Genomic DNA, 20,372 nt, shown 5'->3' with positions numbered 1-20,372 from the left:
GGTACAAGAAGAAAGCAAGAGTGTGGATAGATAATTAATTTAAAAAACTTAGATGTGGTAGTCAAATGTTTCCCATTCCAAAAACAAAGAAACAACAAGACACAAACAAAACCACAACAACGTGCCCAGGTGGTTTTAGTGAGGAGTTCTGTCCTGAACAAGTTATTCCACAAAAGATAAAAAAAAATAAGAAACAAAAAAGAAAAAAGAGTGAAAGATGAAGCTGTCTAGCTTTTTTTGTTTTTTTTTTAGAGTGAGATTAGTGAACATGGATTTCAAAACCCAATAAAGAGGTATACACAAGAAAAAAAAATATATAGGTCAGTTTCATTTATGACTGTAGATGTGAAAAGTCTAAATGGATAGTAGCTAACCACATATAACAGTGCATTAACAAATCATATTCAGGTGAGATTTCTCTAAGGATTGTAATTAGTATATCGAGAAAGAAGCTATTAATATAACTCACCTCATTAGTATACTAACTGACAAAAGTCATATAATAAATTAAATAGGTATTATAAAAACCATTTGATAAAGTTTAACAACAAAGCTTATTACAAAAACTCTTAACTTAGAAGAAAATTCTATACCTTGATAAATGTTTTAAAACTCAAATCTAAACAAACACTATTTGTGTTTATTTAAGGTTAGCCAATTATATATTTTCTTCATTTTAGAAAGAATTAAATAGGCTTTTTTGTTTGTTTTATTATTTATTTATTTATTTATTTTGAGACAGGGTCTTGCTCTGTTGCTCAGGTTGGAGTGCAGTGGTGTCATCTTGGCTCACAGCAGCCTCCGCCTCCCAGGGTCAAGCGATTCTCCTGTCTCAGCCTCCTGAGTAGCTGGAATTATAGGTGTGCACCACCATGCCCAGCTAACTTATGTATTTTTAGTAGAGACGGGGTTTCATCATGTTGCACAGGCTGTTCTCGACCACCTGACCTCAAGTGATCCGCCTGCTTCCAAAGTGCTGGGATTACAGGTGTGAGCCACTGAGCCTGGCCTAAATCGTTTTTTTAACTTAAATTTAAATTTTAATTTTTATCTAAAGGAAGTTTTAAAAGGAAGATTTAGCAAAGATTACGCAACATGATAATGCTTTAGTTGCATTCCTTTTGCGAATGTAACTAAAGTCAAAGTACCTAATATTACTGTCACTGTTTAACATAGTTCAGGAGGTCCTAGGTAATGTGATAAGAAAAGAAAAATAAATAAGAGGTATAAGAATTAGAAGTATAGAAAAAAATTGTCATTATTTGTAGATGACATAAAACATTTACCTAAAAATATTAACAGAAACAATAGATACTTAGAATCAATAAGAGAGTTCAGCAGGATTGCTAGATACTGGATTGATATAAAAAATTAATGGTATTTTTCTACATTGGTAATAACCAACTAGAAAATATATATTTTTAAATTAGACAAAAATTATCAGCAATACAAAATGAAATGTTCAGAAATTAGCCAAGAACATATAGAATGTTTGTTATGAATACAAAGGAAAAACTTATAACTATTAAAAAATAAGGATGATTTGAACAAATGAAGATGCATTATAGGCCTTCAGAAGGGATGACTGTGGTATTACAAAGATGTAAGTTCTCCCCAAATTAATTTATAAATTCATTGTAATTTCAATCTAAATTCAAGTTAAAAATTTTGAGAGGGGGACTTGATAAACTTGATAAACTAAACTTGTTAGACTAAGATGCCTTTGGAAAAATAAAGGTCACCAATTAGGTAAGTCAACCTCAAAAAGAAAACTAAGGAAAACTGTTTTACCATATATTAGTGTATTAAGCTATACCTATAAAAACACAATGTGGTATTTATGGAATACCATATGGAAAAATAGATCTGAGAGTAGAATAGGGAGTTCAGGGGTCAAAGAGAGATCCATGTACATATGGGAACTTAATATACAATGAGACACCACAAACCAATACAGAACAGATGGATTATTTAATAAATGGTGTTAGGAGAACTGGTTCACTATAGAAAGAAAAATGAAACTGTATCCTCAACTAATACCAATATAAAATAGGCTAAATATAAAGACATAAATCTAGAAAGTTAATAGCAGAACATATTGAAGAAAACCTTTTGGCTGAAAAGCAGAGAAAGACTTCTTAAGAAAGGTTTCAAAAGCTCAAATAATAATAGCTAATATTCAGTACAGGAACCCAGTGGAAAATTGACAAACTATATGAGCAGGCAATTTAGAGGAAAATAACACTCAAAGGACTAAAAAACATATGAAGAGATGTTTAAACTCAAACTAATTATTAAAGACATTCAACTAGAAAAATGAGATATAAATTATCTCTATAAGATTATCAAAAATGACAAAGCCAGGCCATGTCAAGGCATTTGGAATGATGCATGTTGTTAGGAAATAGGAGCTTTTGTGCACTGTTGAGGGAGTGTAGACTAGTACAGCCATGTGGGAGAGCAGCACATAGTTAAACTATGTAAACACATCCCCTATGACCCAGCAATTCCTCTTCTGGGCATATATTCCAGAAGGCATTACCTTAGTGATCCATAAGTGGACATGTACAAAGTATTTACTGCAGCACCATTTGTGGTGGTGGGAGGTTGGAGACAATCTGATGTCCATTTTCGGGAGAATGGAGAGGTAAAATAAGATGGGTGCCCACCATGCAGTATTTTGCAACAATTGGAAGCGAAAGACTATATAGATGCATGACAACACGGATGGGTCTGAAAAACAGTGCTGAGCAAAAACTATGAGAATAGGGAATGAATTATGTAACCCAATACCGCTTACATATATTTAAAATATTTATACTCAAAGTAATTTTACAAGAACACATTTTCAAAAATACATACAAACTAAAGGACACAAATTTAATGTATCAGAATGCTTGCCTATGGAAGGTGGAAGAAGAGAAGAGGGTAAAAGGAAATAAATGAGTAAATACAGACTGGGACCTTGTTGGAGATTGACATGGGTGATATGTGAAAAACTGTGCAGTGTGATTAATTGAAACCTCTGATCTGACACCTATCCTTCTATTAATTTTGGACATGCATGGAAATGGTTTGTTCAAATGGGATAATTAGTGCCCTACTTCCTTCTCCACAGCCAGGTCCCAAAGAAAGAAGGTAGACTTCTCCTTTTAGGGGTTTGTTTGTCTTATAATAAAGCAAGAACACAAGCTGTTTCTAAATAGTGGAGCAGAGAGAAGCCCCATCACCTCTGCACTTTGGTGAAAAGGATTTGTGGCATATCTGAGGATAGATAGCCGTCGATAGTGATCATGAGGCTTTCCTTTCTAACTAGAATGTCTATCTGATAAGCATGTGAATTTCCATGATCTGCCACCTATTGTTCCAGAGTGTGGTGTTTGCCAATCTTCATTAATTTTCACAACCTCAAAAGCTGAAGCTTGTGTTAGAGTAGACTCCAAAGTTTTCTTAAAAAGCCCCACAGAACAGCTCAGCCTGGATGTGGAAGGGCAGGGACAGGAGCAAAGGTAATAAAAGAAAACTTCTTATTGTCCATCTCTGGGTACCTCTGCAAATGATTGTCTTCACTTAACCTCAAGGTCAAGACAACCTATTTTATAGTGCTCACTGTCTCTTAGGACAAGCTTTAGCGAGAACCTTGTTTGCTTTTTATAGTATTAAAAGAGACAATGAAACTGCCTCTCAGACAATCATTTCACAAGTCCTGGCTGCTCTGTGGGGAATATTTGTTTCCTCATTTATATTCATATCTCTAAAAGACAAGTAGACCTTGGATGAAATTTCAGGCGACAGTAAATTATAAATAATGTATCCATATTTTTTCTCTTCCATACTACTTGTACTTAATTCCCTCCAGAGTCTTGTGCAAACACCAGAGACAAGAGGACAGGAAGCTATTAACATGAAGGAAAGGATGAAATGGACTTATGTTATGTGGCAGAAACACAACAAGGGAAGACATCTTGATCAAAGGAGGTTTTTGAGGGTTTGTGAGTGCCAGTTCTTTTCTTTTCTTCTCTTTTTTAGTTTTATTATTATTTTTTGACATCTTAACTCTTTTCCAGGCCATCAGGTAGGCGTCTTGCTTACAATGAACCTCTTATGGTCCACTTGGGACAAGGTGAGGGTTTATCCGTGGATAGAGGCAACTTTGGGCCAAACTTTAAGCTCTCTTGTTCCATCAGAGAAGGCATAGAAAACACTCAGAATGATGAGCTGAGATCAACCCATCCTAAAAGTAGGATACTGCTAAGTGGAAAGTCAGGTATTGTCAATGAAATTGGAAAGGATGCTAATTGCTAAAAAGAAATTAGCCTCTAAATCCATTAGCCCTGGCTTGCGATCACCTGGGAGGCTTCCAGTGTTTCTCAGACTTCTTGCTCAGCAAGAGTAATTCATGCCTGTGGGGTCCTGACTGGCAGCACTCCAGTCTTGCATATAAGTGAAGATACACTACTCTTCAATTTTGCTTTTCCTTATTGGTAATGTCCCCATTCCCATCTCACCAAGTTTGGAAGCTGATACCCTTGTATTCTTTTCATCCTTAATAAAATTTGCTCTTGGGTAGGGGTAGAAAACTTTGGGGTAGAGAGGTGGCACAGGCAACGAGAGCTCATTAATATTAACATGCAAATGACTATGTAGCCTAGTGGAATTTATTCAGGGAAATTTGCATTGAGGTGGCTGACAGAGCCTGAAATTAGAGGGAATTTGGGCATCTTACTCTTGAAGGCTGTACCTCTTTGCCTGTGCTATCCCTACAAGGGATATTAAAAATCGCCTTAGGCTTTGTTTTATCAGAGACCCCTCTTCTGCACTCTGCAGCTGAGATTTGACTATTCAATTTAACCAGTATCTATTATGTCTGGTATGTGTCAGGCTTTGTGCAAGATACTTTCACATGCATTATTTCTGCCCAAGAATCTTTCATTCTGCAACCAGTCATTTCAGTGGGTTCTGATAAATCTCCAAGACAAAGCCAGCAGAGTTTGGTATGCATCAGTGACTTACATTTAAATTTGAGCTTTCCAGTAAAACTGCGAAAGCTTCCAAACACAGACATATCTTTGCCATGTACCACAGAAGTAATAATACAAACTCTACATGGAGCAGCTCAGTCAGTAGCTACACTCACCACATAGGAAATTGGGCTCTTCTGTTTTCCCCTTTCTGAGCTGATATTGGTCATGCCCCAAGAGCCTGGTGTCAACTGGAGTCTTGTAAACACAAATAAACAACCTGAATACATCCTGATGGTCCCCTGCACTGTCCACCAAATGAAGCCTTTATTCTGCCTCCTCTCCAGATTTCCATGTGTGTTGTTAATCTTCCGCTTATTTGATCCTACTGAGGCCCCAGGTGGATTTGGGATCCCAGATCCAAAAAATTGCACACTGCTTGGTGCAGCTGCATCTAAGAGAGGGCAGTGAGGGGCACAGAAGCTGGTTTGCTTTTACAGCCCAGGTGGGTCTGGAGCGAGGCACAGCTGTAAGATGCCACAGAGACTTGAGGCACATTGTCATACTGCTCACAACTGCTAGCTATGGCATCACCAGTGTGGGAATTAAAAGCCCATACTACACTGAGCAAACATTGAAACCCATGCATTTTGGGGATAAAATGATTAATTTAGACCTAATAAATATGCAAATTGGGAGCTTGGTTTAAGTGTCTGTCATCTGTGTCCTTTTTATAGAAAAGAAATTCTTATTTCAATGGAAAGCTCCAACCCGTGGGTCTTTAAGTGGTAGCATGGAAAAGAGGACCATGGAGGTCTCTTTAATTAACCCGCGAATGTGCTGGGAAGGGCTTAACAAGAAGAGGGTAGCACCTTAGTTCTGAGATCAGACACCTTTGAAAGAGCATGGAGGGGGAGCATAATTGACTCCAACCCCATAAAAGAGATCAAGTGTCTTCTAAGTTCCACTTGGTAAAGATACATCTTGGATTCATGTCTGTTTGTGTACCCAAGGTTTATTTTTATTTTTTTAATTAAAACACTTGTTTCTCTGATTAATGTGCTCATTTAAGATACTTTGCGATGTATTGAAAAGTGTAAAAAAAGAAGGGAGAAGAGGACTCGTTCACAGTCTCCGCACTCTATAGAACCACTGGGGATATTTTGTCATATCTAATCAGTGTCTTGCTTTGTCATTTAGAACGAGTGCAGTGGGGGAGACACCTGCTGGGGCTGGGGGACTTTCTCTCACCTCTCTGGGGATGGAGGAAGAGGCTCTGAGGCATGGACGGGAATCCAGTCATTCTGGTGCTCTGACATGGCAGGCAGGATGTGGCTGAGTATATGGGACATGCTCAGGTTTGCCTCACATGTATGCACCCACACCCCCATAATGTGGGGCAGGGAGAGAATTAAAAGTCGGGGCTGGGCAGCCTTACATTATGGACTGTAGAGAGGCACAGTGGGAGGTGGTAGAGAGAAACATTAATAATACAGACCCCAGAGCTGATACATCTGGGGTCAAATTCCAGCTCCCTTACTTAAGAGCTATGGGATCTTGGGTGAGTTACCTCATCTCTCTGTGGCCCAATTTCCTCATTTGTAAAAAATAGAGATGATAGTGCATACCACATAGGCTGTTGTGAGGATTACATTAGATAATACATGTAATGCAGTTAAACAGTACTTGGCAAGTAACTCTCAAAAGTCAGATACTAGGTTATTTCCTGTTACAGAGATTAGGACTTTTTTTATCCTTTAGCAGCGTTTTTCAAGTATCTTCTGCTGACTTAAGGAGGGAAGGCAGCCAGAACAGTTGCATTTAGAAGTAGAAGACCTGGGTTCAAGTTCTGACTCAGCTATTTACTAGCCATGTAAGTCTTTGGTTTCCGTGCACCTTGGTTTCATCATCTGTGGAATGGGGATCATAGGCCTTCCTGACCAGTTGTTATATAAGAACTGAGTGATCATAGGAATGCAAAAGTGCTTTGTGTGTGGAAAAGAGCTGCAGGTTTAATGTTGAGGGTTTACTACTGCTGCTTTTACTAAGTGAGTCTCTGATTACAGGTAGCAGAGGAAGGAGGAAGAGAAAGATAAACTTTGCTGGAAAACCACTTGCAGAAAACCTGAATGGGAAGGAACCTGATTTTTTTTATTTTTATTTATTTATTTTTTTTGAGATGGAGTCTCACTTTTTCACCCAGGCTGGAGTACAGTGGCACAATCTCAGCTCACTGCAACCTCTGCTTCCTAGGTTCAAGTGATTCTCTTGCCTCAGCCTCCTGAGTAGCTGGGATTACAGGCGCACACCACCATGCCCAACTAATTTTTGTGTTTTCAGTAGAGACAGGGTTTTATCATGTTGGACAGGCTGGTCTCAAACTCCTGACCTCAGGTAATCTGCCCATCTAGGCCCCCGAAATGCTGGGATTATAGGTGTGAGTCACCGCGCCCAGCCAGAACCTGATGTGTTTACTTGGTGCATTTAATTGGTCTGGGTGGATCAGGGAGTTGTACTGCTGGTTCCTGTGGTTGCCTTGTTAGTGAGAGGTCTCCTGGTAGGGGCTTGGAAAAGGGAAAAGAAGGAGGAGGCAATTGAGCTTTTTTGATAAACTGCTCCCAGGGCAAGTCTCAGCAGAGGCTGCTGATGAGCCAAACATTAGGAAGTGGAGAAGAAGGCATCAAAGTGGCCATGCTCCCTCACCTGTGGTGAAGGCGGTGGAGGTGATGCTGCTCCACGCAGTGTCCTGTGCTGCCTGCAGGAGCACCGTGTAGTCTGTGTTCTCCAACAGGCCCTCCAGTCGAATCCAGGTGTCTTCTGCATCCACAATCAGCTCCTGTATAATAAGCCAAAGGAAGGGTGGTAGAAGGGAGCAACTGGCTTGCAATTTGGGAAAGTAGGGAAGGTAAGTCCAAATCCTATGGGCAGCTAGGTCAGTATTGCAATGGCCATTGTCATCCTCTCCATCCCACAATAAGGATTTCTGCACCAATAAGCAGAGAGGAGAGCTCCCATGTGAAATTTAGGCCAGCTCCTATCTCAGGAATGCACATTGGGATAAATTTAGGTACCTGCATTATTGAATCTAGAAGTTTTCAGATTGCACTGTACTTGCTTGAGAGCAGAGAAAGAGCTGAGGAAGCGGGATCCAAGGCCTCCTTACTTCTATCAAGCAGACTAACTCTGCTGAAATGTATTCTGTGTTTTTGGTTTCTGCATATGATTTGCCTTTAAAAAGAGGTTGCTTCACTAACAAAAACTTGAAAATCAGTGTTCTGGATGAACTGTTTCAACTGATGAAATAAAACAAAAATTTGTTGTTTCTTTACTGTAGGCTACACAGATATCGCCTTTATAATGCTTATCAAGAGGCATAAAAGCCTATTGAATTTGGTATCCAGCTCATGTTTGCTCAGCCCTGTTGTTGAAAAACTATTCCAATATCATGTACTTGGGAGTTTCCAATGAGCTTTGTGTCATTGTATTGGAAGCACCAGCACAACCCAGTGAAGTTGCAGGGGTAGAGACCCTCATTAGCTCGAGAAGAAAGCAAGCCTTGAAGAGGTTTAGTCCTTTGCCTCAACTTACGTAGAGAGTAGCAGTAGAGCTAGGACTATCATCCAAATCTTCTGGCTTGCAGACTAGGGCTCTCTCTTCAACAGCAGGCTGGGTATCCTTGATGAGAAGCTGATGAGTTCCCTGTGGATTTCTTCCTTCCCCCTCCCTCCAACGTCCTGTGGTCACTCCACTAGTCAGTTTCCACATGGCCTCACTTGGGAGAAATGGTCTTTTCCCTTTCCAGCAAAATCTCACCTTGCGGCTTCCGTCGGTGGATTTGTAGGTCAAGACGTAATTTTCAATCTCTGCCCTGGGAGGCTGCCAGGAGATCAGGGCACTTTGTCTGGTGACTTCACTGGCTGTCAGGTTTGCCGGAGGGTCCAGGACTGCAAAGAGGAGAAAGTGCCAGGGCATGCCTGCCTCTCCAGCTCCTCCCCCTGCTTGATTTCAGGTATGGGTATCTGTTTGCCCACCTCTTTCGTCTCAGGATTGCTCACATGCTGAACCCTGCTCTGGCTTGGACAGGAGCATAAAGGGTGCTCCTGGGTCAGACGATAATCATTCAGTGCCACAATCATTTTTTTTTTTTTTTTTTTAATTGTAATTATTATTATTATTATTATTATACTTTAGGTTTTATGGTACATGTGCCCAATGTGCAGTAAGTTACATATGTATACATGTGCCATGCTGGTGCACTGCACCCACCAACTCGTCATCTAGCATTAGGTATATCTCCCAATGTTATCCCTCCCCCCTCCCCCCAACCCACAACAGTCCCTGAAGTGTGATGTTCCCCTTCCTGTGTCCATGTGTTCTCATTGTTCAATTCCCACCTATGAGTGAGAATATGCGGTGTTTGGTTTTTTGTTCTTGCGATAGTTTACTGAGAATGATGATTTCCAATTTCATCCATGTCCCTACAAAGGACATGAACTCATCATTTCTTATGGCTGCATAGTATTCCATGGTGTAGATGTGCCACATTTTCTTAATCAAGTCTATCATTGTTGGACATTTGGGTTGGTTCCAAGTCTTTGCTATTGTGAATAATGCTGCAATAAACATACGTGTGCATGTGTCTTTATAGCAGCATGATTTATAGTCCTTTGGGTATATACCCAGTAATGGGATGGCTGGGTCAAATGGAATTTCTAGTTCTAGATCCCTGAGGAATCGCCACACTGACTTCCACAAGGGTTGAACTAGTTTACAGTCCCACCAACAGTGTAAAAGTGTTCCTATTTCTCCACATCCTCTCCAGCACCTGTTGTTTCCTGACTTTTTAATGATCGCCATTCTAACTGGTGTGAGATGGTATCTCATTGTGGTTTTGATTTGCATTTCTCTGATGGCCAGTGATGGTGAGCATTTTTTCATGTGTCTTTTGGCTGCATAAATGTCTTCTTTTGAGAAGTGTCTGTTCATGTCCTTCGCCCACTTTTTGATGGGGTTGTTTGTTTTTTTCTTGTAAATGGGTAGGAAGAATCAATATCATGAAAATGGCCATCCTTCCCAAGGTAATTTACAGATTCAATGCCATCCCCATCAAGCTACCAATGACTTTCTTCACAGAATTGGAAAAAACTACTTTAAAGTTCATATGGAACCAAAAAAGAGCCCGCATCGCCAAGTCAATCCTAAGCCAAAAGAACAAAGCTGGAGGCATCACGCTACCTGACTTCAAACTATACTACAAGGCTACAGTAACCAAAACAGCATGGTACTGGTACCAAAACAGAGATATAGATCAATGGAACAGAACAGAGCCGTCAGAAATAATGCCACATATCTACAACCATCTGATCTTTGACAAACCTGACAAAAACAAGAAATGGGGAAAGGATTCCCTATTTAATAAATGGTGCTGGGAAAACTGGCTAGCCATATGTAGAAAGCTGAAACTGGATCCCTTCCTTACACCTTATACAAAAATCAATTCAAGATGGATTAAAGACTTAAATGTTAGACCTAAAACCATAAAAACCCTAGAAGAAAACCTAGGCAATACCATTCAGGACATAGGCATGGGCAAGGACTTCATGTCTAAAACACCAAAAGCAATGGCAACAAAAGCCAAAATTGACAAATGGGATCTAATTAAACTAAAGAGCTTCTGCACAGCAAAGGAAACTACCATCAGAGTGAACAGGCAACCTACAAAATGGGAGAAAATTTTCGCAACCTACTCATCTGACAAAGGGCTAATATCCAGAATCTACAATGAACGCCACAATCATTTTTGCAGCTACTTCCCCTTCCCTCACCGGGCCTCTAGGCTTGGGTGTGACATCTTCTACACTGACCTTCTATGCCTGAGATCTGGAACCTGATAAACTCTCATGTCTGCTCGTTCACTCGTGAACTTATGTTTCCACATGTTACCTATGTCTACTTTCTCCTATTCATCACTCTACTCAGCAGCTCTTTCCTAGATATGTAGGCTTTTAATATCCATCAGACTTTTCTGGGGCAGATGCATTCTGAGTACAGACCTCTCTTGACCTGGTTCTTCTGCTGTCACCCAGGGTGAGAGCAGAAAACAGACATGTCTCTGCTGGCCAAAAGTTGCAGCTCAGTTTCACTGAATTTGGGCTGTAGTCAGTCCAAATAAGAACAGCTCATAGCTGCCCTGTCCAAAGCCTATAAGTGATAATCTAGTCCACCACAAGAAAGCTGATCATTTCCACATAAGTCCCCAGGGATACGGGTATGTAGGTGATCATGTACTCACGAGTAGAAAAGTTGGTGCTGATGGTGCCACTGGTGAGAGGCCCATTGGTGGCATACATGGTGGCAGTATAGTGGGTGCTAGGAAGCAGGTCAACAAGCCGAAATTCCTCACTGACTCCGTCAACCAGGATGGTCTCTCCAGCAACTGAACTCAAATGAATATGAATAAGGGTTGAATAAGGCTACTCAGTTTAGGAAAGATCTACCAAATCCAAAGGTATTTCACATGGATTTACTACTAGAGAATTTTGGAAAAAAATCTTTCATAGGTTATCTAGCTTAGTATCTTACTCCATGCAAGGATTCCCCTCTTATCTCATATCTTAATTGAAAAAAAGTGTTCTTTATGTGCAGGTCAAATTGTCTTCTCTATAACTTCTATTGTGTCTCTGGAGTTATAAAGGATAAATCTAGTCTTTTGTCTACATGACCCCTTCCTCTCCACCACCCTTCCTAATCAAGTTCTCTCTCCACTAGACTGAGAAAATTCAGCCCCCACTTCCTATCACATTTATGTGACAATTTTAAAACCTTCACAGTCCTGTCTACTTTTCTCTGAACAAGTAACAGTTTATCAAGGTCCCTGCTAAAGTCCAAAACTCAAAGAACTGAGAACAATAATGGAGAGGTACTGACCAATGAAATAAACAGGGTCAGTCTGTGCTTGTGCCACTTATATTAATTAGTTAGGTTTTGGAAATGCCATGTGATATTGTTGTCACATGCCAAGATTATTGCTAATCAAAGACCTTCTTTGTAACCACTCCGCCTACCTCCCAATCCAATTTTGTTAGTTGATTTTTTATACCCATGGGCAGAGCTTTGCATTTATTTCTATTGCATTTTGCCTCGATTGAGTTTTGGGCCACTGTTTCAGTTTATTAAAATATTTTTGAACTTGGATTCTATTGATCACAATTTTGTTTTATACACAAATTTGGTAAGCATGTCTTCTCTGAATTCATTCAAGCTGTTGATAAAACTGTTCGTTAGTTCAGGGCCGACTCCTCTGTTGGGCAATTAGAATACTTGGAAATTATTTAATATTTAACAGTTTACTAGGCACATTTTCAGACCAGGTAGGGCTTTGAGATTTCAAGTTTCTTGTGGTCTAAAGGCATACAAACAAGTTAAAATTCAAACTAATGCTTAAGCTTTGGAAGAGCATGTATAAGGATATCATCTTTTTAATGTCCCCCTTTGCACATCATGCCATTGATCAATGCTCCAGCCATACCAAACTATGGTAGTTCTTCAGACTTCTTACACTCTCACATCTCTGCAAATGTCCACAGTCTGCTCTTTTTCTTGAAATTCCCTTTCTTCTCCTTTTCTTCTTTCACTTTATCTAAGACTTTTCTTCTTTCTTTCCCTCCGCACCTTGACCCTATTCATAGTAGCCCACTGGACATGGCCCATGGTGTTCTGCACATGTCTTTAGCATACACTGCTCACATCAAGTTGTAAGTATTTACTTCTCTGCAGCATCATTAGAAGTGAGTTCCATAAAGATGAGAGCTCAGTTTTTGTTTCTGAATCCTTATAGCCTTATAGAGTGTGTGGCGCATGGGATGGCATCAAAAGTATTTGTGGAATGAATGGATGTTCATTGCTCTGTTGGAGCTGTGTGTTTTGTGTCTGTGAGCAGATGTGTCTGACTGCCTTCAGGGAAGCTTTGACAGAAGAGATAGGGTTGAAACCACGACTTGAAGGATGGGTTTTCTAGGCGGACAAATGGGGAAGTTTCCTGGTGAAAGAAATAGCATGTGCAAATGCATGGAGGCTTGAGAAAGCATGGTGATAGTTAAAAAATGCGGGATCATGTTATGAAAGGAGGGGTGACAGGAATTGAGATGGATTGTGCATGCTCACAGAGGGGTTAGGACATATCCATAGTAATGATATCCCTTCTTCATGGAGGGTCATTCATTCAGCTACAGTCCCAGCTACCTCCAAATATAACCTTTCATCTATTTTTCCATGTTAACTAAGGACTAAGTGATAAGTGGGGTTTTCTGATGCCTTGCTGAAATACAAATGTACTAGCAGATTTGCCAACGAAAACAAAGATATAAAGTAGTTTTGATAAAACTTATTCTTGGTGAATCTGTGCTGCTATATGGTAATCAGTAATTCCTTTTCCAAGTTGTTTAATTGTCTGTTTTAGTTTTTACCTTCCTAAGTTTTGACAATAAGTTTACTTCTTTGCAGCTTACAGAATTAGCTTTCTCTGTCATTTTTGAAAACCAAGACATCTGCCTGCCTCTATCTTCTGGTATCTTTGTTCTCTGGATTCCTGAATATAACCCAAAACAATTCTGTGATCACATGTTTGATGTAGGCAGGGAAATAATTTCCCTAAGCTTAGAGACTTGGAGGACTCAACACTATTTTGCTTTGGGCTTCTCTGTTCTGTTCAACTTCAAATGGTGTAAGGTGAACAAGCATGATGCAGAAGACAGTGAAATTCAAGATTTCGTGTCAGTTAAACCTGTTGGGCTGGATATGAACAGAGAAGACAAAAACACAGAAGAGTTTAGCAGTCCTGAATCTTTTGTCACCTGTTAGCCTGTACTCTCTGTTTCAAACTTGGTCCTATATCTTCAGTGTTTTTCTGGCTCTGCGAATATTTAGAAAAGCCTGCTTTCTTGTTTGCAGCATTTTGGGGGCAAGTCTTAGCTCTGTTCTGAGTTTCATCTTCTTAGTGCTATTGCTCTGTTTTTGTACTTGCCCTTGGTTACATGCCTTTCTTGTACCTTTCAGATTCAGCTTTCTCAGTTCCTAGATTTGATACAGTTTCCAGAGTTTGAGGACATCTTTTTTTTTTTTATTTAATTTTTTAGATGGAGTCTTGCTGTGACTCCCAGGCTGGAGTGCAATGGCGTGATCTTGGCTCACTGTAACCTCCACTTCCTGGGTTCAAGTGATTCTCCTGCTTCAGCCTCCCAAGTAGCTGGGACTACAGGTGTGTGCCACCACTCCCGGCTAATTTTTGTATTTTTAGAAGAGATGGGGTTTCACCATGTTGGCCAGGCTGGTCTTCAACTCCTTACCTTAAGTGATCCGCCTGCCTTGGCCTCCCAAAGTGTTGGGATTACAAGCATGAGCCACGATGCCCAGCATAGAGTTTGGGGATATCTTGAGGGCTTCATAGTATACCTGAAGTAGGAACTTTTCTAATCTGTCCTTCAGATTGAAAAAATGTTTTGTTTATTCACATCATACTGGTCTGCAGCTCCAATTCCCACCATTCCCACCTGCCTGATCTGCAGGCCTGCAGACACCCACCTGCAAAGTGTGTAAGAACAATGACGTAGTTCTCCACCTCACCCACTGGTGCCTTCCACTGCAGCAAGGCTTCTGTTGGAGTGATATTGGTAGCAATCAGATTCACAGGGTTGTCCATGGCTGAAACAGAATAGATTATCAGTTACAGGTAAGAGGAGCTGCAGGATAGAAATGCAGGGAACAATCTCAGAAGTTCCACTCATGATGCATGACTGCTGCTGCACTCTACAAAACAAAGAAGTGAGCAGAAACCTCTTCCCTTTCTCTTCTTCTGGTTCCATCAGCCTCTTCCATTTCTCCCTGCCTCCCTTCTCTCAAGTATCCAGTTCTCCCCCAATCGCCTCCAGCTCTTCCTTTTAATTAATTCATTAACTTCTTATGTGCAGAATACTGTGCCAGGTACTACAGAGGATTTCAAGATATGGCTGGAATGAATTTTCAACATTTAAATCTAGATGGAGCAACCAAGAACCCACATAAATTGTTATAATTTTTTAGTTAATGAGATCATCATACTTCCCAGGCTATTTGCACTTTTATAAATGTAAGGGTGTGCCTCGTGGAAAGATCTCTGTTGATGAGCTTCAGGAAGTGTGGTGGCAACTCCATAGGGGCAGGAGTATCCCCAGGACAGAGAACATAGAAGATCCACCCATGGAATGACTGCATGGGCTCAGTCAGGTTGCCTCAAAAGTCATGTCTGATTATTGGATGATTGCTTCACTGCTCACAAGTCTCACTCAGGACTGAGTCCTGGGTATTCTTTTTGTTGCATTAAGAGTCAAGAGGATTCTTCCAGGCTTAGGTAGGTCAAAAGGGCCTATTAGAGGAAAAGAGTGTGCTTGTCATAGGATCATCTTCCTAGTCTTACTTGCACATGCTCTAAGTCTTTGCTTTATTACTGTGCTTCTCTTCCATCAGGTTAGAATTTATCACAAGTGGATGTTATTACAACAGTTTAGGTATCAGCTCAACCCAAGCGTCATAAAATTTACTTTTGAGAACCAAGATCTGCTGTGGATCTTACCCTATTCTCTAATTGAAAGTATTTTTTCACTTGCCTATGTCCTTTATCACAAAGAAACAACCTGGACAATATTTTCATAATGTTAAAATCGGAATTGTATCCATAATATGCATGTTCAAAGAGTTCTTCAAATGCAGCCCTTAGACTATACTTGGCTTGATCTATCTGAGACATGCATGATACCATGAGACAAACATGACACCCTGAAGGAGTACTCACTTCCAAAAGTTGTAAGATCACAGACCTCAATGTAAAACCACAACAAACATAAAACAGCAAAATAAGATATTCTGGGGCAATCTAGTTATTGGAAGTTGCCAAAATAGCTCTGCCTAGACTTGAAGGAGGGCAGTTTGGATGGGCATACCATTTGAGTTGGTGTACCAAATATCTGCTTTAGAGATACTAGCTGCTCATGACCCAAGGATTTTTTTTTTCTTTTGAGAGACAAGGTCTTGCTCTGTCACTCAGGCTGGCATGCAGTGGCATGATCATGGCTCACTGTAGCCTCGGACTCCTGGATTCAAACGATCCTTCTGCCTCAGCCTCCCTGGTAGCTGAGACTACAGGTGCATGCATCCATGCCCTGCTAAAGAAATGAGTTTTTGACTGAAGCTGCTGCTCTCTTTTATCTTGGGGATAGGAGGCTCTTGAAATACATTTTATTGTCCTCAGTGGGAAAAAGGCTAATTTCTTTAATATGAATTTCTTGGTTCAGGAAGGTGGGATAGAGGCTTCTTTTGGTTTATCGGACCTCACTTCTTGTTAACACTTGTTGATATTTTAATGGTCACAGGTAATTTAATAGATAGGGCAAAACTGAATGGCTGTGTTATCTGTTGTCATAAGCCTGGAAGGAGACTAGGGAAGATCAGAATATCTTGTGCTGTCTTTAGAAGAATAATTTTTGCGTTTGTGAAGGAATATTTCTTGGCTCATTGCCTTAGAGATGCTGTTTCTGAGCTTCTGAGAACATCTACGAAAGCAGTGAGGAATTCTGAAGTATATTTCCCTCATTTGGGAAATACCATTCTCCAGGGAAATTAAGCAACCGTAGAAAATCCAGGTGTTCTAATGAGGCAAGCTGGATGTTTTCCCACGTGCTGTGGGAATGATGGCTTAACTAGGAGGTTTGGTCTAGGGTATGGGAATAGAAAACTTTGGCTGTGCCTGCTAGTGAGTTCTGCAGTGAATCTTTGCACGTTCTGCATGGTGTACTTTCTGAGGGGCCAGAGATGGAGGAGCAGTGGTGCTACCGAAGGAGCCTTCTCTTCAGCTCCACCGCGTGGGCTTGTTTTCAAGAGGCAGGCCATGGGATTTGGACTACCTTTCCCCACTTTCCCATATTGCAAGCCAGTCTCTCCCTTGTACCTCCCTTCCTCTGGTCATTATGCAGGAGCTAATGGAGAATGCAGAAGACATCTGGATCTGACTAGGGGGCCTGTCAGAGACATGAGCTATACGGTGCCACTGCAGGCAGCCCAGGATGCCCACGGAGCCACATCACCTCCACTGCTTTGGTCCCGGGTGAGGGAGTTATGGCCACTTTGGTGCCTTCTTTCTCCCTGGAGCACAAAGCAAGAGGAAAGGCAGCTTCTTGGTGGTTTCTGGCTATATCTGATGATGAATTTCATGACCCCATTCCATTACTGGAATAACAACCCTTTTCTTCTCTGAGGTGAAATTTTCCCATCTGAGTATTTTACAAAATCAGATGAATGATTCAGATATCTGTTTTAGAATTCACTTCCATCACATGTCTGAAAGGGCACTGTTTATGTTGGAAGTTCCATGAAAATTCCTAATCTAAACCAGCAAGACTTCTAGAGGGTGACTCTCTAAACTTTTAGTACTAGAGAGGAATATTGGGGGGAGAGAAATTGCAAATTGCCCTGCAAGACACAGTGAGTTGGAGGAGCACCCCGAAATGGAGCCTCAGCCTCCAGAACCTTTCTACGAGCCCGAACAACTTCACCGTGATCTTCAGCCAGGGTCCTGAGTTGACACAGCAGGGAGACATGCCCACCTGTGTGCACGAGAGTACAGATGCGCTCGCTTTCCTCCCTGCCCCGCACGCTGTTGAGACTGATTTCATATTCGGTAGCTGGGTACAGTCTGGTGATGGTGAATTCTGTCACAGTGTTGGGCACCACTGAGCTGTCTAGTCGTCCCACTGGAGAAGAGAAGAATCTATAGTTAAAATTCAGCAGCCCTTTCATCCAAGCAGCCCATGGTAGAGTCTATGTCAATAAAGCACAGATGGGTGTGGGACTCAGCACTCAGTGGGGAGGGATGATACATGGTTCATGGGCTGGGAATGTTGGAGTGTGAAGAGGCTTTGCACACTGGTCTCACTCCTTCATTTTATGGGCTCCTCGGAGCAAAGAAAAATGACCTACCTATTAAGTGGTTTTCTAACAAGCTGGTCTTCTCTAAGACAATGACATTAAGGCAGTGTAGAGGGCACCGATGCAAGGAGCAGTCCCCGCAGTCCAGAGACAGTGTAGTCTAGAATGCTGTCCTGTGCCCTCACTGGAAATGAGTGTGCCCTCCACTTCCTTAAAAATGCCACATGTACCAGCAAGAACTGGCAGGATGCAGGTGAGGTCTGGGCCAATTTCCTCTGACTCATAACTTGTCTGGAGTAGCCGAAATGGGACCACATCACTGTGGTTCCCTCCAAGGCTCCATCTGGCTTTGCTGGGTCTTTAGCCATCCCTCTGGATCCTAGTCTTGAACTTCATTCTTGTAGGAATGTTCATGTGACCCAAGCTCTTGGCAGATTCTTTTGGGGCTCTTTTTTTCTCAAGACACTGCCTAGATAATGGTGATCAGTTACCTCTGCTAGCGAAGGGCCTACTTTCTGGGTGAATGCAATCAAGCCTTTCTCAAGAGGTATTGGTGAGTGCGGGGTTTCTTGGCTGCTCACCAGCCCACTCTCATTCTGCTGGAGCATGCCACAGAGAAGAGGAAAAACACAGGCAGGAGTGAATGTTCTGCGGGATATGCTAGTTCTCCCATAATCTTCACCCAAATCCTGGTATCTTTGAGAAATCAAATCACTTTGTTACCTTGGGTGGGTCGATATGATACTCGGTAGTAATCGAAAGATGCAACAGGAGGGCTCCAGGAGACCGTCACTGAGTCCTTGGTCACATTGCTAATTGCGATGTCTTTTGGGGGATCAATTCCTACAAGGACCCAGTGATTGTGGGAAAAAGACAGAAGGCACAGTGTGAAAAAGAAATTCTCGTCCCTGGTTTTATGTTGACCAAAAGCCAATGTCGTCCCAAAGGCAGACAAGATCTTTCCATGTAATAGGATATCTTAAAACCATGGTCAGGCTGATGTTTCACTTGAAACCTTGTAGGTATGACCAAAGCTATGTTCATGGAGAATATTTTAACATCATGAAGCCAAGCTGGCAAGCTCTGTACCTGTTACCTATCTGCAAGCCAACTAAGATTTTTTTTTTAAGTTCATATGTTTTGTTTTGAATTGGGAGAAACATAGGCATTTTCTCAGAGGTAATTTTTTTAAAGATAAACCAAATTTTGCCTGTATCTCTCATTCTTTAGCAGCCACCTTTGGTTTCAGTTTTGAAAAACTGCCTATTGACTGTACAGGGATTTCAGAGCACAAGTCCAGAACAAATCCGTTTTCCTAAATTGTATTTCATTTATGCTATGGGCTTTTTTTGACTGCTAGGGGATCACAGAGTTGATCAGCTGAGTGTTTAATCCACTTGTCCAGTTTGTGAGTTCTTGTTAGTAAGGAGGAAACTACCCAAACATACATATCTTCACCAACATGTACCTCATATTTGAAACTGTATTTGGGAATAATGAGCTGGGACTGATCCAATTCATCTCAGAGTGCCTGTGTTTTCTAAGCAACATCCAAATCAACCCCATTCTCTGAGTGCCAGGTCACTACCTGATTGCGTGCTAGTCCCATGTGAGACTAAGGAAGCATTATTGTACGAGTGAACTCTCTGGGCAGTTAAGAGATGGTTCCCAGAATAGGAACAGGTGTCTCTTCACTGTAGAGGGATTCCTCTTGGAGACTAGCTTCCTCCAGTGCTTTCTTTCTAAGCTGGTAGTGGGAGGTCTTTTGGACAAATGCATTCAAGCTTTGACCTCCTCAAGACATTGACTTTGTCCCACCTTCCAAGTGGGAGTTTCTCATCTAATGCATCTTCTGAGGCACTGGAGGAAGTAGCTGTTTCAGAACAGCTCACAGACTTTCTCTAGCCATAGAGGCAATCCCCTACTCCTTGGGTCTTTCTCTTTTAAAATTTCATTGATTTGTCCAAGGCTACTGTGAGAACGCCTTTCATCACCTGCTGCCAAGTCCTCCAGCCTCACCTGTGGTGATGGCGCCCACAATGGGCTCAGAGGTCACTGTGCCATGGACAGCCACAAGGTTCACAATGTACTCTGTGGCTGGTTGCAGGCCCATCAGGACAGCATGCCTCTTGGTGGCATCCAGGGAGACCTCCATCATCTCTTCCTCCTCATCCCTGGGGCTGTAGTTCAGAATGAGTCTGTCTGCTGGGGGAGATGGATCACTCCAAGTGATGTTCACACTGGAGGAGGTCACGTGAGAAAAGTGCAGATGAGAGATGGGACGGAAGCCTGCAAAGCAAAGGAGATGGGTGGTCCTGAAACATGTGAGGAGATGGGCCATTGGGCTAGAAGAACTTCTTGGCTAAAGGGACCTGCTCTCCTTGCTAATAAAGGCCACACCTTCACCCATTAACCCAGAGATTCCACCTCCTCACTCTCCAGTACTGTTCACTCCAC

The 20,372-nt window shown here is 41.5% G+C and overlaps 1 protein-coding gene across 4 annotated transcripts in view; it reads right to left on the bottom strand.

Moving 5' to 3' along the window:
* Positions 1-20,372, bottom strand: part of TNR (tenascin R) — a 435,764-nt gene that overhangs the window by 26,642 nt on the left and 388,750 nt on the right. For all 4 annotated transcript variants that reach the window (XM_054447885.2, XM_054447893.2, XM_054447876.2 and 1 more), the window contains 7 exons: positions 19,935-20,204; positions 18,639-18,758; positions 17,594-17,740; positions 14,541-14,660; positions 11,254-11,397; positions 8,775-8,905; positions 7,665-7,797 (listed from right to left, as the gene is read on the bottom strand). In XM_054447885.2, the coding sequence (XP_054303860.1) occupies positions 7,665-7,797; positions 8,775-8,905; positions 11,254-11,397; positions 14,541-14,660; positions 17,594-17,740; positions 18,639-18,758; positions 19,935-20,204 (1,065 nt within the window). The remainder of the gene's footprint in view (positions 1-7,664; positions 7,798-8,774; positions 8,906-11,253; positions 11,398-14,540; positions 14,661-17,593; positions 17,741-18,638; positions 18,759-19,934; positions 20,205-20,372) is intronic.

The sequence above is a fragment of the Pongo pygmaeus genome, chromosome 1 (assembly GCF_028885625.2).
Source record: "Pongo pygmaeus isolate AG05252 chromosome 1, NHGRI_mPonPyg2-v2.0_pri, whole genome shotgun sequence".
NCBI lineage: Eukaryota > Metazoa > Chordata > Mammalia > Primates > Hominidae > Pongo > Pongo pygmaeus.
Note: the sequence above shows the minus strand (reverse complement) of the source record. Positions and strands in the feature narration are given on the sequence as shown.